This window comes from Triticum dicoccoides, chromosome 7A, assembly GCF_002162155.2.
Source record: "Triticum dicoccoides isolate Atlit2015 ecotype Zavitan chromosome 7A, WEW_v2.0, whole genome shotgun sequence".
Lineage (NCBI taxonomy): Eukaryota > Viridiplantae > Streptophyta > Magnoliopsida > Poales > Poaceae > Triticum > Triticum dicoccoides.
In genome coordinates, this window is record NC_041392.1 from 12796853 (window position 1) to 12813116 (window position 16264).

The window sequence follows — 16264 nt, forward strand, 5'->3', positions numbered from 1 at the left end:
AGATAACAAAACCCCCCTGCTTGTTCGCATTAGCCACTACGAGGAAATCTTTCAAACCCGTAGTGAACTCGCCGGAGAGTCGGTTACCGTACATCCATTGCCGATTCATCTGCATTATTATAATATAAAATATATAATTAACCATCATGCATTTGTTAAACTAACTAGCTACAAACAATATAAATTAAACAATGAACTGCACACATGCATATTTTATCAATGACACACATGCATGAAAGGTTCAAGTTGCTAACCGCGATCGAGGAGGAAAAAATAAATGAGGAACCTCAAGTGTGGCTCCAACACTTCATATCATGTTTGTTTCACCCTCTTAGGGTATTTCATCAAACACCTTGTGTGCATAAGAGGAACCAAAAGCAAACCTACACCCCCTTGTGAAGCTTGTGAAGAGAAGTGGCACCAAATGGCTAAGTGAGTGTGCTGAACTGGTATATATAGGGGAGGAGTTTTAGTCGCGGTTGGCCTGGCCAACCGCGACTAAAGGCCTTTGCGCACCTTTAGTCGCGGTTGGCCTGGCCAACCGCGACTAAAGCCCCTCACGTGCACCAGCTGGCCACCGAGCGCCCTGGGCCCAGGCCTTTGGTCGCGGTTCGTCTGCCGAACCGCGACTAAAGACTTCATTAGTCGCGGTTCCTACACTTTCGCGACTAATGGGGCTGGACGGAAGCCTCTTTTTCTACCAGTGTGTGACGACTCTGCTCTTTCTACTTTAGTGAATACACATCACTTTCTTTTTTGCACCCTTACTATATCTAGTACTGCTCCCAGAATTAGATGCCAGATAACAACGACCTTTCCCACCCTTTCTTGATTTAGATATAGGCTATCAGAATTAGATGTAAACTGTGGATGTAGGCTATCGTTTCACCTAGCAGGGAGCAGCTTAGGAATCACTATTGTAGTTTCTGCAAATTCCATACTCACATGATGCAGTGCTTTGTTAACGAGCCATGCAAGGAGAGATTAATCGCTACAGATTTTTGAATAGAACAGGGTAAGGCTCAATACGATACCGTCCAGAATCCATGAACGCGACGACGAGAACGGCGACACACGACGTTGACGAGATCGGCGGCACAGGATGTCGAGAAGATCGACGGCACGCGACGTCTAAGCCATCTGCTGCACTCTGCCGTCGAGAAGAATCAGGGGCAACACAAACGATATTCTTGGCGGCCGGTGCGCTGCTCTCGTATCAATTAGTATCAATTAGAACGTGGTTACTATGTACGTGTATAGTGCGCTGCTCTCATATCAATTAGTATCAATTAGAACATGGATACTATGTATGTGTATATAATCAAGCCTGTTTGGTAAACATTTGGGTAAGGGCATGGGAGTTTGCACAAGGGTGTTTATGAAGGGATTAGGCATGGAAAGTAGATTTTTACTCCCATTTCATTGTTTGGCATATGATGGGAATTGGCGTGGGATAAAACTCTCCTCACGAATTAACAGGGTACCCCAGCATGTTTGGTTGGGAGTAGTTAGAGCTAGGGAATGGGAATTGAAGGGGTACGAGATTTCAAATCTATTGTTTGGTTAGGGGGATTGGGAATTGATAAGGGAATAGTCATGGGACTTCAGACTCCAACTCCCACCGTTTTATTAACAGGGGAGGGGGTGGGAGTTGGAAGAGAATTGTTTTAGTGAGTCAATCTTAGCCCTTCATTATAACTTACGTTAATTTCCCTTGTCTATTTCCTTGTCAATTCCCACGAACCAAACACGGGAATACAATTTTTCATCAAACTCTCACACATAATTTTCATCATGCGCCAAACAAAGGATTGGGAATAAAACGACTCATCCCATGTCTGATCTCAATACAACTCCCTACATTAAACTCCCATTCCCCTTCCCATTTTTTGCCAAACACGCTGCTATGATCTACTGCTATTTTTCGGCAACACGAGAGAAAAAAACACCTAAGTCAAGCATAGGGAACAGTCAGGATTTGCTGAAAAGAGCTTGACTTGTTCTTGGGAGTTGGGGCCAAACAACAAAGCATTTCTTTTCCTTGCTTTGCTTGTCATCATCAGAGCGTGTTTTTCCATCCATCTCTTTCTCTCCAGGCGTCCTCATCCATCAATCACCTATCAACGACCGTCCATGAGAATAATCTATCACCTAAAGCCAACCCAAGGCTGAACTCAAGTGAACTGGTCAAGCACATGCTCTGACCTCTTCATGTCACTGCCATGCCAATGCCAATGCCAGCAACACATATGCTACTACCTGGTCAGAGATATCCACGTGACAAAACAAAAAAAGATGACCTTTTCAGAAGTTCTTGCAACACATAAAGGCAAGATTTGCTGAATATGTCATATTACATCCGTCTCAAATTACTTGTCTTAGATTATTTTAGATATGTATCTAACACTAAAACGTGTCTAGATACGTTCGTATGTAGATAAATCTAAGACAGGTAATTCGGGACGGAGGAAGGGAGTAGTACACCTCCCTCGGCTGCAATGCAAGAAGTGTGCATTGATGTTGTCCAGGTCCAAACTGAACATAACTCTATCTCTGGGACACAACCAAAAGAACAAATGAACCTGATGTATAATCCGCTGTTTCTCAACAAAAAGAAGAAACAATATTACTTGGTCAGACAAATGCACAAAATGATCAGGCTCTTCTTTAGCCAAAAAATCTTCCTTGAGAGTATGCAGCATATCTCACTCAACCAGATGCAATGCAACAATAATGTGGAGACTTTGAAAAACATGCTAAAGAGAACTTCTGAATTTTTGTACTTGATGTTTTCCAGGTCCAAACATCTCAGGAACGGAATCAAAAGAACAAATGAACTAGTATGATCCAATGTTTTCCGGCGACACGAAAAAACACCTAATTTAACCACAGGGAACGGTCAGAATTTACTTTACTCCCCACCAGCAAGCTGCTGCTGCTGCTGCTGGAACAAATGGTATGTAACTCATATATGATATATGGGTAGGATCAGGGGAACTGGAAGGAGCCTCCGATCTGCGAGTTCTGCGACGGCGGGTTGATGGCGACCCACAGCAGGGAGATGGTGATGGCGAGGAGGCCGGACCAGACGAAGACGATGGTCGGCGTGCGGCCGCGGCGGCCCATGAGGCCCTTGGCGAACGGGTACAGGTGAGCCAGCACCCAGAAGCTGAAGAAGACGCCGCCGAGGAGCTTGCTCCACTGCGGGATCTCGCTGTAGATGGTGCGGCTGAAGCCGACGGCGATGGCGATGAGGTTGACCATCATGATGACGATGGGCGGGATCATGAGCGAGGTCCATTTGATGATGTAGAGGTCGGCGAACTCGTCGTTCTCGTCGTCGGCGCCCGACTTGGAGGTCAGCGTGAAGGAGATCTCGATGCCGGCGATGACCTTGAGGAGGCCCTGCAGCACGGCGGCGAGGTGGGCGCTGGTGCCGCCGATGAGCCAGAACTGCTCGTTCCTCCACCACTCCTCCAGGTTGATGCCCGACCACTTGATCTCCAGCACCGCCAGCATGCACAGCGTCAGGGTGATCACCAGCAGGTAGGTGAGGAAGGTCACGTCCAGCTCCTTGACGATGAACTGCCCCGAGAAGAGCGACAGCGCCGGCAGGAAGCAGTACACGATGAGGAAGATGGACGTGAACGGGTAGATGCCCACGTTCAGGTACGCGATCCTCTGAAGACACTTCATCCTCCGGCTCGCGAGCAGCGCGTTGTTGCGGGAGAAGAAGATCTCCACTGAGCCGGTGGCCCACCGGAGCACCTGGTGGAGACGGTCAGTCAGGTTGATGGGTGCAGTGCCGCGGAAGGCGTCACGCTTGGTGACACAGTAGACTGACTTCCACCCACGGTTGTGCATCCGGTAGCCTGTGACAACATCCTCTGTGACTGAACCATAAATCCATCCGACACGCTGACCCCACTCTGTCTTGTCTTCATACCAGCATGAGATGACACTGATAGCCTCGGCGACCGTGGAGGCGTCGAGAAGGTCACGGGGGACAGTGAGAGCACCAGGAGGACGGCCATTCTTGACACCAGGGTGATCAGCAAGCGGGCGCCCTTGGAACTCGGCAATCGGGATAGAGTTGATGAGGAAGTTTGAGTTACCGAACCTCTTGGGAAATGTTGACATGTTCATCTCCTCATCATCAAAATCTGCCATGCGCAGAGCCCGTGTCTCTTCAGATGTACCTGAGGAAACAGTGCTCTTGATCTTGCGCTTCTTCGGGAAGCAACAGCTGCAGCAGCCACCGTGTTCTGTGGAGCGCGGAGGGTCAAATCCATAGAGTGCAACACGGCGGAACAGACAGCCAGTGCCGACATAGACTGGTCCCATGAGACCATCCAATGCACGCATGTTGACATCAAAGAAGACTGTGTTGTGGTTGGCGTAGCGATCTGATGGATCAATGCCCTCAAACCGTTGGGGGAACTGGACATAGGCAATACGGTCACCACCACGGTCCATCATGAAGCACATGCCTTCACGGAAAGCTTGGGAGTTGTAGACATAATGATCACAGTCCAGGTTGAGGATGAAAGGTCCATTTGACATGACAGCAGATGAACGGACTAGAGCATTCATCGCACCAGCCTTCTTGTTGTGGTCATAGCCTGGGCGCTTTTCTCGGGACACATAGACCAACATTGGCAGACGGATGTCAATGTCAGTGAAGTCGAGGGGTCTGCCTTCTTCACCGTCACCGCCATACAGGGGATCATCACTAGGAGGTTTAAGCATTACCTGAAGAACAGAGCAACAAATGGTAAGCATATGTGTGCATATGTGCATATAATATAACTCTCGGCTAGTTTTCCTGGAATCTGGATATTAGATTGTGATCAAATTGTTAAAAAGTTGTACTTAAAAAAGCACTTAATAATCAGATATCCCAATATGCACACACTGTTGCTTAAGAAAGCAAAACTAGTCTAATAATTAGATATTCCAATATGCACACTGAAAAGGATGTGCGCATTTTGTTCAAAAGGAAAATGGAATGATTACTCATTAGAGGTGCATATCTGTCTTACTGATTACCCTAAGTGAACAATATCAAGATGGTTCAGCTCTGAAACATAATGCATCATTTGTAGGTATATAGAGGACACATTGCAACAAATATGAAATAGCAAAGAGAAGAAATGCTGCCTGAGAATGTCTACCTGAATTATTCCAGCATGGTCTCCCCGAGTATGCTCCGCAGAGGGTTGAATCCAGGTACCGGGCCAATGTGTGCCATCAGCCATCCAGGTAGCTTTAGCAATTTTAACAGTCTCCACTGCATCGTCAAGAGCAGCTTCACGCTGCCTCTTCATGGCCTTGATTTCTTCTCTGGCATGGTAAGCATCGGAGCGGCGACGTATGGAGTCAGGGAGCCCATTGATCCTGACTTTGAACTCGTCATACTCCCTCTTGATCCTCCTCCTGTCCTTGACAAAGTCTGAGCGTACCTTGTTCTTGTAAGGGTCCCTCTTCAGACTGAAGTAGCTCTCAGGATTGCGAGGCTCGATGCCGTGCTTGCGACAGAAAGGAACCCACATGTTAGCAAAGCTAGCGGCTTCAGCCATGGCTTCAAATGTAAGGAGGGCGCCTCCGTCATCAGAAACGTAGCAGGAAAGCTTCTCGACAGGATAGTCAGCAGCAAGGATGGACAGAATGGTGTTTGCTGTAGTTAATGGAGGTTCTTTCTCTGGATCAGCAGTGGACACATATATATCAAGCCCCGGCAGATCAGATCTTCCGTTAGGATTTGACGGTGTTGGGGTCTCAAACTTGTCTTTCAGGACAGCAAGGTCCGTTGCTCGGTTAACAGGGCACAGCTTTGGCAGCTGGTCCAAGATCCAAGAAAAGCCAAACCAGAGTTCACAAACAACAGACATGCCCCACAGCCACATTGCATCTTCATTCTTATGCTTAATTCTCCATGTAAGGAACAGACCAAGAACGGCCAAGCGGATGAGAACAAGAAGCCTGCAGGAAGCATCAAGGAAACCAAGTTAATGAACAGGACATCATCATTCTAGAAATTGCAGGGCCAGGTCTTCTATCAGCAAACTCAAGGGAGAATGAAACATCATTTCACATTTTTTTTAACTTCAATAGTAAATATCAAACTGAGATGCTATCTACAAAGTAGTATGAACTTGAACGGTAAATATCAAGTGTGCATATATAATAGAGAAGTTGGTGAGGAATTTTTTCGGTGCTATTAATATGATAATATCATGTTTGTTTTGAAGCCAGGACAAGATAGGAAGATGTAGCACAGATCTAACATCTCACCTAACCTCCTAGTTTATTGAATAGATACTGACTGAATCATAGCAACTGGAGCTAATCTATGGATCCAGGTTGAACCAAAGTTTGACTTTAGAAGCATTTTTAAGATTAATCAACTCAGGTGTATCATGAAACAGTTCATTTCCCATGTGACCAGGGAACAAACAAGCCCAACATCCACATGAATCAGAACATGAAACAGAACATGCAGGTGTAGTGAAGTTCAGCAATACCTGTATGGGCTGAGGATGCCAGCAGGGATCTTGAGCTTCCGAGTGAGCGGCCTCCAAGGCTTGCTGGTGAACTCCGGCGGCTGCCCGTCAGGTCCACCATGCCCGCCTCCACCGCCACCGCCGGCACCGCCATTGTCGGCATCATTCTCCTTTGGCCATATGGCATTCCCATACCCATAGGTCCCCTTGGTCTCAAACAGCCAGCGGTTGTGATCCCAGTCGCCGGTCTGGCTCCTTGTCATGGCCTTCTGCGACCGGACTATCGACAGCCGCCTCTCCATCCTGGACGCGGGGGCGCCGCCGGGCGGCGGGGGCAGGGAGAGCGTGGGCCTGGCCCCGCCGTCGGCGCCGCCGCCGACCAGGTCCTCCATCTCGGTGGCCTTGTAGGGCTCCTTGCAGCCGGGGCAGAGCGCGCCGGCGTTCTTGACGGCGTCCCCGAAGCACTCGGCGCAGATCTTGAAGTCGCACTCGCAGGGCAGGATGTCCTGGCCGCGCTCGTCGCTCATGACCTTGCCGTCGCAGCCGTTGACGGCGCAGGAGGAGCCCTTGGAGCCGGCCATCTGCGGGTGGCTGGCCTCGGAGTCGATGACCTTGTCCATGAGGTGGGCGCGGGTGACGCTGTTGAAGCCCCCCGTGAAGAGCGAGTTGGAGACGTACTGCTCCTCGACGCGCGCCGAGATGGCCGGGTCCATGGGCTGGTTGTCCGGCGTGACCGGGATGTGCACGTGGTAGCTGAGGAACTCCTCCCGGTCCGGCGAGAAGCCCCCGCCGCCGCCCGCCAGGTCGCTATTGGCCAGCTCGCTGTCGAGGTCGTCGCGCGAGTAGCTCACGTAGCGGCCCGAGTGGGTGCGGCGCGCGAAGGTGACCATCGGCCGGTCGGCCCCGGCGCCGCCACCGGGGGCGGCACGGGCCTGCGCTCCGCGGCCGTCCTCGCCGGAGAAGGACATGCGCGAGAGGCGGCTGCTGTTGCTGTGCCGCAGCACGCCGCCGCCGCCGTTGTTATCCATAGCGTCCGTCCGTCCGGATGCCTTTTCTTGAGCTGCGCGGATGGATGGATGGATCACTGGCCGATCTGCGGAGGGGAGAAACAAATCAGAACCGAAATCAAACTTGAATCAAAAGAGGGGGAAAGATCGCAATCTCCGGCGCCTTCCATAGTCAAATCAAATCAAATCAAATCGGACCGCCCCCCGAAACACCGGCCCCAAATCTCGGCCGGGCGCACGGACACAGCACAGATTCAAACGCTTCCCGCAGCAAGAACGCGCAGGAGAAACAAATCCGGGCGGGAAACCCGCGCAACACCGCCCACGGGCGCAAGAAAACCCACGGATTCCGAGCAAGAAAGCTCGGGATGCTTACCATTCCACTGGGGGTCAACCCGGCAGCGAGGCAGTCAAAGGAGCGGCGGGCAATGAATCGATGGATCCCAGGACGGAGCAATGAATGGCGGGGGAGGGGGAGGGGTAAGAATGAGGCTGGAGGGATTGGTAGGGGAGGCGAGTACAAGTAGTGGTGGGGATTGGGGGGAGGAGGAGGAAGTCCGCAGGAAGGCGGAAGGGGAGGGAAGCAGCTGGCGAGGAACTGGTAGCAGTGGGAAGGGAAGAGTGTGAGGGGAAGAGGTCATGGCCACATGGGCATGGGGGAGCCAAAAAGTTCCAAACGACCTTTTCTTTTTGGTTCTTTATTTTTTGCAGATGCAGATGATGGAGGGAGGGATGACGAAAAAAAGCTTCTTTTTGGCTCTGGTTTGTTTGCATGGGGTGGAGAAAAGCTGTACTAGAAACAAAACGTACTTGTTGCAAAAACAGATTCCCGCAGCAAGTAATTTGGGAATGCGTTGATTCTGGTTGGTTGCAGGGATTGGTGAAGAAAAGCCGTGCAAGGAGCCACGTCGCGTGCATCCCCGATGACGCGTCACGGCGCCGATAGATTTTTTTTTTTGCTGCCATTAGTTTCCATTCTTAAAATGGGGTCCTTAGTTAATAAGCAATGAACATGGAAAAAAGGTCCAAATTTTATTGAAAATTCTTATCCTCTTTAAAGAAATATAAGAGCGTTTAGTGATCTAAACGCTCTTACATTGTTTTTACAGAGGGAGTAGTTACTAAGAAAGAAAAATATATTAAAAAAATCTCCCCAGATTTAAGAAAATATTATGTTGACTTGTAATGTGTGATCGGGGTTATGCACGGGCTAAATAGAAATGAGGGGTGGCTTTGTGATTACAGGTACATGTGGTGTGTCGATATTGTTCTGGCGTACGAACTATGTTCCGGATGCAGAACCCAGTATGTCTGACGATGTTAATTGGCTTGATATCCCTGTCTACCATTCAATTTGGTATGTTCATATATTTCGCCGATTCATAGATTTAATGCCTGATGATTTCAGTAGTCTCCCCGTGTAAAACTTGATATTCTGGTCCATCGTCCAATTCAGTGCAAGAATTCACATGCTTGTGGATTCGCCGATTTGGGAATTTCAATGCCTGATTTCAGCAGTGACGCGCCTTCTAGCCCATGCAAGATGCATCCTGTGGTTACGTAATGTTTTAGTGTGCTACCGTGTATTCGTTCATGTCGTGTAATCTTTCACATAGTATTTTTTTATCTGAAAGAAATACTATGGTTGAGGTGTGGCTACTGTTATGTATACCATACTTGTAGCACCAAGACGTCACGTGTGTTTGATTTTCCGTGCTTGACAAGCCAAGCGGATCCATGTATATCAACTTGATACGAGCTTGTTTACTGTCAAGTTCTTGAGGCAGACGTCCGTGGAAAATAGTCAGGGTATGAATTCAATGCAAAATACTAGTACCAATGATCCAACAACTTCCAACCATGAACACTAGGACCTTTATGATACGTGCATATATACCACTTCATCTTCTGCTGTAGTAGCATCGAGTTTTACAAGTTGCAACACTTTCCACCACATTAACATTTTGTCGCAAATGAAGGGAATGGAAGATCTAGTCCTAAACATATGAAGAAAGGGTGAAAAGGGCATCATGGGATAAGAGACACTGGGAATATAAGAAGAGGGTGAGAAGAAAGAGTTAGTGCTAGGGCGTACGTCGCAAATTGTTCAAAGACGCATCACCTTGTGGGTCAAGGCATTTGTGCTTAGCTAAAACGATAAGAGGGGGGAGGGAGAAAAAGTCCAACGGTTCATCGAAAAATCTTAGTTATGAGAAATGGAGCCCTCCTTAGTCAAGATTTATCGTCACCGCGGCGTGCCCATGTTGCTCGCACGTACGGACCGTGTTTCGGATGCGTCGTTCAATATGCCAGCCCGGCATTGATTGACTTGATATCCTGTCACATCATCCAATTTTGGTGAAAGAATTTGCACGCTCGATATCGTTCAACGTACTTGTTGCAAAAACAGATTCCCGCAGCAAGTAATTTGGGGCGGAGGGAGTGCGCAGAAACAGGACGGATCAAAGCGCCAAGGTTTTTGAAAATGTTATGTTTGCTTGTAATGTGTTGATTCTGGTTGGTTGCATGGATTGGTGGAGAAAAGCCGTGCAAGGAGCCACGTCGCGTGCATCCCCGATGACGCGTCACGGCGCCGATAGATTTTTTTTTTTGCTGCCATTAGTTTCCATTCTTAAAATGGGGTCCTTAGTTAATAAGCAATGAAAATGGAAAAAAGGTCCAAATTTTATTGAAAATTCTTATCCTCTTTAAAGAAATATAAGAGCGTTTAGTGATCTAAACGCTCTTACATTGTTTTTACAGAGGGAGTAGTTACTAAGAAAGAAAAATATATTAAAAAAATCTCCCCAGATTTAAGAAAATATTATGTTGACTTGTAATGTGCGATCGGGGTTATGCACGGGCTAAATAGAAATGAGGGGTGGCTTTGTGAATACAGGTACATGTGGTGTGTCGATATTGTTCTGGCGTACGAACTATGTTCCGGATGCAGAACCCAGTATGTCTGACGATGTTAATTGGCTTGATATCCCTGTCTACCATTCAATTTGATATGTTCATATATTTCGCCGATTCATAGATTTAATGCCTGATGATTTCAGTAGTCTCCCCGTGTAAAACTTGATATTCTGGTCCATCGTCCAGTTCAGTGCAAGAATTCGCATGCTTGTGGATTCGCCGATTTGGGAATTTCAATGCCTGATTTCAGCAGTGGCGCGCCTTCTAGCCCATGCAAGATGCATCATGTGGTTACGTAATGTTTTAGTGTGCTACCGTGTATTCGTTCATGTCGTGTAATCTTTCACATAGTATTTTTTTATCTGAAAGAAATACTATGGTTGAGGTGTGGCTACTGTTATGTATACCATACTTGTAGCACCAAGACGTCACGTGTGTTTGATTTTCCGTGCTTGACAAGCCAAGCGGATCCATGTATATCAACTTGATACGAGCTTGTTTACTGTCAAGTTCTTGAGGCAGACGTCCGTGGAAAATAGTCAGGGTATGAATTCAATGCAAAATACTAGTACCAATGATCCAACAACTTCCAACCATGAACACTAGGACCTTTATGATACGTGCATATATACCACTTCATCTTCTGCTGTAGTAGCATCGAGTTTTACAAGTTGCAACACTTTCCACCACATTAACATTTTGTCGCAAATGAAGGGAATGGAAGATCTAGTCCTAAACATATGAAGAAAGGGTGAAAAGGGCATCATGGGATAAGAGACACTGGGAATATAAGAAGAGGGTGAGAAAAAAGAGTTAGTGCTAGGGCGTACGTCGCAAATTGTTCAAAGACGCATCACCTTGTGGGTCAAGGCATTTGTGCTTAGCTAAAACGATAAGAGGGGGGGAGGGAGAAAAAGTCCAACGGTTCATCGAAAAATCTTAGTTATGAGAAATGGAGCCCTCCTTAGTCAAGATTTATCGTCACCGCGGCGTGCCCATGTTGCTCGCACGTACGGACCGTGTTTCGGATGCGTCGTTCAATATGCCAGCCCGGCATTGATTGACTTGATATCCTGTCACATCATCCAATTTTGGTGAAAGAATTTGCACGCTCGATATCGTTCAACGTACTTGTTGCAAAAACAGATTCCCGCAGCAAGTAATTTGGGGCGGAGGGAGTGCGCAGAAACAGGACGGATCAAAGCCCCAAGGTTTTTGAAAACGTTATGTTTGCTTGTAATGTGTTGATTCTGGTTGGTTGCATGGATTGGTGGAGAAAAGCCGTGCAAGGAGCCACGTCGCGTGCATCCCCGATGACGCGTCACGGCGCCGATAGATTTTATTTTTTTTTGCTGCCATTAGTTTCCATTCTTAAAATGGGGTCCTTAGTTAATAAGCAATGAAAATGGAAAAAAGGTCCAAATTTTATTGAAAATTCTTATCCTCTTTAAAGAAATATAAGAGCGTTTAGTGATCTAAACGCTCTTACATTGTTTTTACAGAGGGAGTAGTTACTAAGAAAGAAAAATATATTAAAAAAATCTCCCCAGATTTAAGAAAATATTATGTTGACTTGTAATGTGTGATCGGGGTTATGCACGGGCTAAATAGAAATGAGGGGTGGCTTTGTGAATACAGGTACATGTGGTGTGTCGATATTGTTCTGGCGTACGAACTATGTTCCGGATGCAGAACCCAGTATGTCTGACGATGTTAATTGGCTTGATATCCCTGTCTACCATTCAATTTGATATGTTCATATATTTCGCCGATTCATAGATTTAATGCCTGATGATTTCAGTAGTCTCCCCGTGTAAAACTTGATATTCTGGTCCATCGTCCAGTTCAGTGCAAGAATTCGCATGCTTGTGGATTCGCCGATTTGGGAATTTCAATGCCTGATTTCAGCAGTGGCGCGCCTTCTAGCCCATGCAAGATGCATCCTGTGGTTACGTAATGTTTTAGTGTGCTACCGTGTATTCGTTCATGTCGTGTAATCTTTCACATAGTATTTTTTTATCTGAAAGAAATACTATGGTTGAGGTGTGACTACTGTTATGTATACCATACTTGTAGCACCAAGACGTCACGTGTGTTTGATTTTCCGTGCTTGACAAGCCAAGCGGATCCATGTATATCAACTTGATACGAGCTTGTTTACTGTCAAGTTCTTGAGGCAGACGTCCGTGGAAAATAGTCAGGGTATGAATTCAATGCAAAATACTAGTACCAATGATCCAACAACTTCCAACCATGAACACTAGGACCTTTATGATACGTGCATATATACCACTTCATCTTCTGCTATAGTAGCATCGAGTTTTACAAGTTGCAACACTTTCCACCACATTAACATTTTGTCGCAAATGAAGGGAATGGAAGATCTAGTCCTAAACATATGAAGAAAGGGTGAAAAGGGCATCATGGGATAAGAGACACTGGGAGTATAAGAAGAGGGTGAGAAGAAAGAGTTAGTGCTAGGGCGTACGTCGCAAATTGTTCAAAGACGCATCACCTTGTGGGTCAAGGCATTTGTGCTTAGCTAAAACGATAAGAGGGGGGGAGGGATAAAAAGTCCAACGGTTCATCGAAAAATCTTAGTTATGAGAAATGGAGCCCTCCTTAGTCAAGATTTATCGTCACCGCGGCGTGCCCATGTTGCTCGCACGTACGGACCGTGTTTCGGATGCGTCGTTCAATATGCCAGCCCGGCATTGATTGACTTGATATCCTGTCACATCATCCAATTTTGGTGAAAGAATTTGCACGCTCGATATCGTTCAACGTACTTGTTGCAAAAACAGATTCCCGCAGCAAGTAATTTGGGGCGGAGGGAGTGCGCAGAAACAGGACGGATCAAAGCCCCAAGGTTTTTGAAAACGTTATGTTTGCTTGTAATGTGTTGATTCTGGTTGGTTGCATGGATTGGTGGAGAAAAGCCGTGCAAGGAGCCACGTCGTGTGCATCCCCGATGACACGTCACGGCGCCGATAGATTTTTTTTTTGCTGCCATTAGTTTCCATTCTTAAAATGGGGTCCTTAGTTAATAAGCAATGAAAATGGAAAAAAGGTCCAAATTTTATTGAAAATTCTTATCCTCTTTAAAGAAATATAAGAGCGTTTAGTGATCTAAACGCTCTTACATTGTTTTTACAGAGGGAGTAGTTACTAAGAAAGAAAAATATATTAAAAAAATCTCCCCAGATTTAAGAAAATATAATGTTGACTTGTAATGTGTGATCGGGGTTATGCACGGGCTAAATAGAAATGAGGGGTGGCTTTGTGAATACAAGTACATGTGGTGTGTCGATATTGTTCTGGCGTACGAACTATGTTCCGGATGCAGAACCCAGTATGTCTGACGATGTTAATTGGCTTGATATCCCTGTCTACCATTCAATTTGATATGTTCATATATTTCGCCGATTCATAGATTTAATGCCTGATGATTTCAGTAGTCTCCCCGTGTAAAACTTGATATTCTGGTCCATCGTCCAGTTCAGTGCAAGAATTCGCATGCTTGTGGATTCGCCGATTTGGGAATTTCAATGCCTGATTTCAGCAGTGGCGCGCCTTCTAGCCCATGCAAGATGCATCATGTGGTTACGTAATGTTTTAGTGTGCTACCGTGTATTCGTTCATGTCGTGTAATCTTTCACATAGTATTTTTTTATCTGAAAGAAATACTATGGTTGAGGTGTGGCTACTGTTATGTATACCATACTTGTAGCACCAAGACGTCACGTGTGTTTGATTTTCCGTGCTTGACAAGCCAAGCGGATCCATGTATATCAACTTGATACGAGCTTGTTTACTGTCAAGTTCTTGAGGCAGACGTCCGTGGAAAATAGTCAGGGTATGAATTCAATGCAAAATACTAGTACCAATGATCCAACAACTTCCAACCATGAACACTAGGACCTTTATGATACGTGCATATATACCACTTCATCTTCTGCTGTAGTAGCATCGAGTTTTACAAGTTGCAACACTTTCCACCACATTAACATTTTGTCGCAAATGAAGGGAATGGAAGATCTAGTCCTAAACATATGAAGAAAGGGTGAAAAGGGCATCATGGGATAAGAGACACTGGGAATATAAGAAGAGGGTGAGAAGAAAGAGTTAGTGCTATCGCAAATTGTTCAAAGACGCATCACCTTGTGGGTCAAGGCATTTGTGCTTAGCTAAAACGATAAGAGGGGGGAGGGAGAAAAAGTCCAACGGTTCATCGAAAAATCTTAGTTATGAGAAATGGAGCCCTCCTTAGTCAAGATTTATCGTCACCCCGGCGTGCCCATGTTGCTCGCACGTACGGACCGTGTTTCGGATGCGTCGTTCAATATGCCAGCCCGGCATTGATTGACTTGATATCCTGTCACATCATCCAATTTTGGTGAAAGAATTTGCACGCTCGATATCGTTCAACGTACTTGTTGCAAAAACAGATTCCCGCAGCAAGTAATTTGGGGCGGAGGGAGTGCGCAGAAACAGGACGGATCAAAGCGCCAAGGTTTTTGAAAACGTTATGTTTGCTTGTAATGTGTTGATTCTGGTTGGTTGCATGGATTGGTGGAGAAAAGCCGTGCAAGGAGCCACGTCGCGTGCATCCCCGATGACGCGTCATGGCGCCGATAGATTTTATTTTTTTTTGCTGCCATTAGTTTCCATTCTTAAAATGGGGTCCTTAGTTAATAAGCAATGAAAATGGAAAAAAGGTCCAAATTTTATTGAAAATTCTTATCCTCTTTAAAGAAATATAAGAGCGTTTAGTGATCTAAACGCTCTTACATTGTTTTTACAGAGGGAGTAGTTACTAAGAAAGAAAAATATATTAAAAAAATCTCCCCAGATTTAAGAAAATATTATGTTGACTTGTAATGTGCGATCGGGGTTATGCACGGGCTAAATAGAAATGAGGGGTGGCTTTGTGAATACAGGTACATGTGGTGTGTCGATATTGTTCTGGCGTACGAACTATGTTCCGGATGCAGAACCCAGTATGTCTGACGATATTAATTGGCTTGATATCCCTGTCTACCATTCAATTTGATATGTTCATATATTTCGCCGATTCATAGATTTAATGCCTGATGATTTCAGTAGTCTCCCCGTGTAAAACTTGATATTCTGGTCCATCGTCCAGTTCAGTGCAAGAATTCGCATGCTTGTGGATTCGCCGATTTGGGAATTTCAATGCCTGATTTCAGCAGTGGCGCGCCTTCTAGCCCATGCAAGATGCATCCTGTGGTTACGTAATGTTTTAGTGTGCTACCGTGTATTCGTTCATGTCGTGTAATCTTTCACATAGTATTTTTTTATCTGAAAGAAATACTATGGTTGAGGTGTGGCTACTGTTATGTATACCATACTGGTAGCACCAAGACGTCACGTGTGTTTGATTTTCCGTGCTTGACAAGCCAAGCGGATCCATGTATATCAACTTGATACGAGCTTGTTTACTGTCAAGTTCTTGAGGCAGACGTCCGTGGAAAATAGTCAGGGTATGAATTCAATGCAAAATACTAGTACCAATGATCCAACAACTTCCAACCATGAACACTAGGACCTTTATGATACGTGCATATATACCACTTCATCTTCTGCTGTAGTAGCATCGAGTTTTACAAGTTGCAACACTTTCCACCACATTAACATTTTGTCGCAAATGAAGGGAATGGAAGATCTAGTCCTACACATATGAAGAAAGGGTGAAAAGGGCATCATGGGATAAGAGACACTGGGAATATAAGAAGAGGGTGAGAAGAAAGAGTTAGTGCTAGGGCGTACGTCGCAAATTGTTCAAAGACGCATCACCTTGTGGGTCAAGGCATT

General features: G+C 46.0%; 1 protein-coding gene across 1 annotated transcript; it reads right to left on the bottom strand.

The window, feature by feature from the left end:
- Positions 1-2743: 2743 nt before the first annotated feature.
- Positions 2744-8147, bottom strand: LOC119330445 (cellulose synthase-like protein D2). Its single transcript, XM_037603551.1, has 4 exons — positions 7887-8147; positions 6525-7596; positions 5175-5982; positions 2744-4752 (listed from the first exon to the last, which is right to left on the bottom strand). Exons 2-4 carry the CDS (start codon positions 7529-7531, stop codon positions 2989-2991), a joined length of 3579 nt encoding a protein of 1192 aa, XP_037459448.1. The 5' UTR covers positions 7532-7596; positions 7887-8147; the 3' UTR covers positions 2744-2988.
- Between the last annotated feature and the right edge of the window lie 8117 nt (positions 8148-16264).

Bases quoted from the DNA above. Each gene is read 5' to 3' on its own strand.
- LOC119330445 (XM_037603551.1), bottom strand. From the start codon at position 7,531: ATGGATAACAACGGCGGCGGCGGCGTGCTGCGGCACAGCAACAGCAGC. The intron at 5,983-6,524 runs GTATTGCTGAAC...TGCTTCCTGCAG, and splicing joins GGCATCCTCAGCCCATACAG to GCTTCTTGTTCTCATCCGCT. The intron at 4,753-5,174 runs GTAGACATTCTC...TCTGTTCTTCAG, and splicing joins ACCATGCTGGAATAATTCAG to GTAATGCTTAAACCTCCTAG.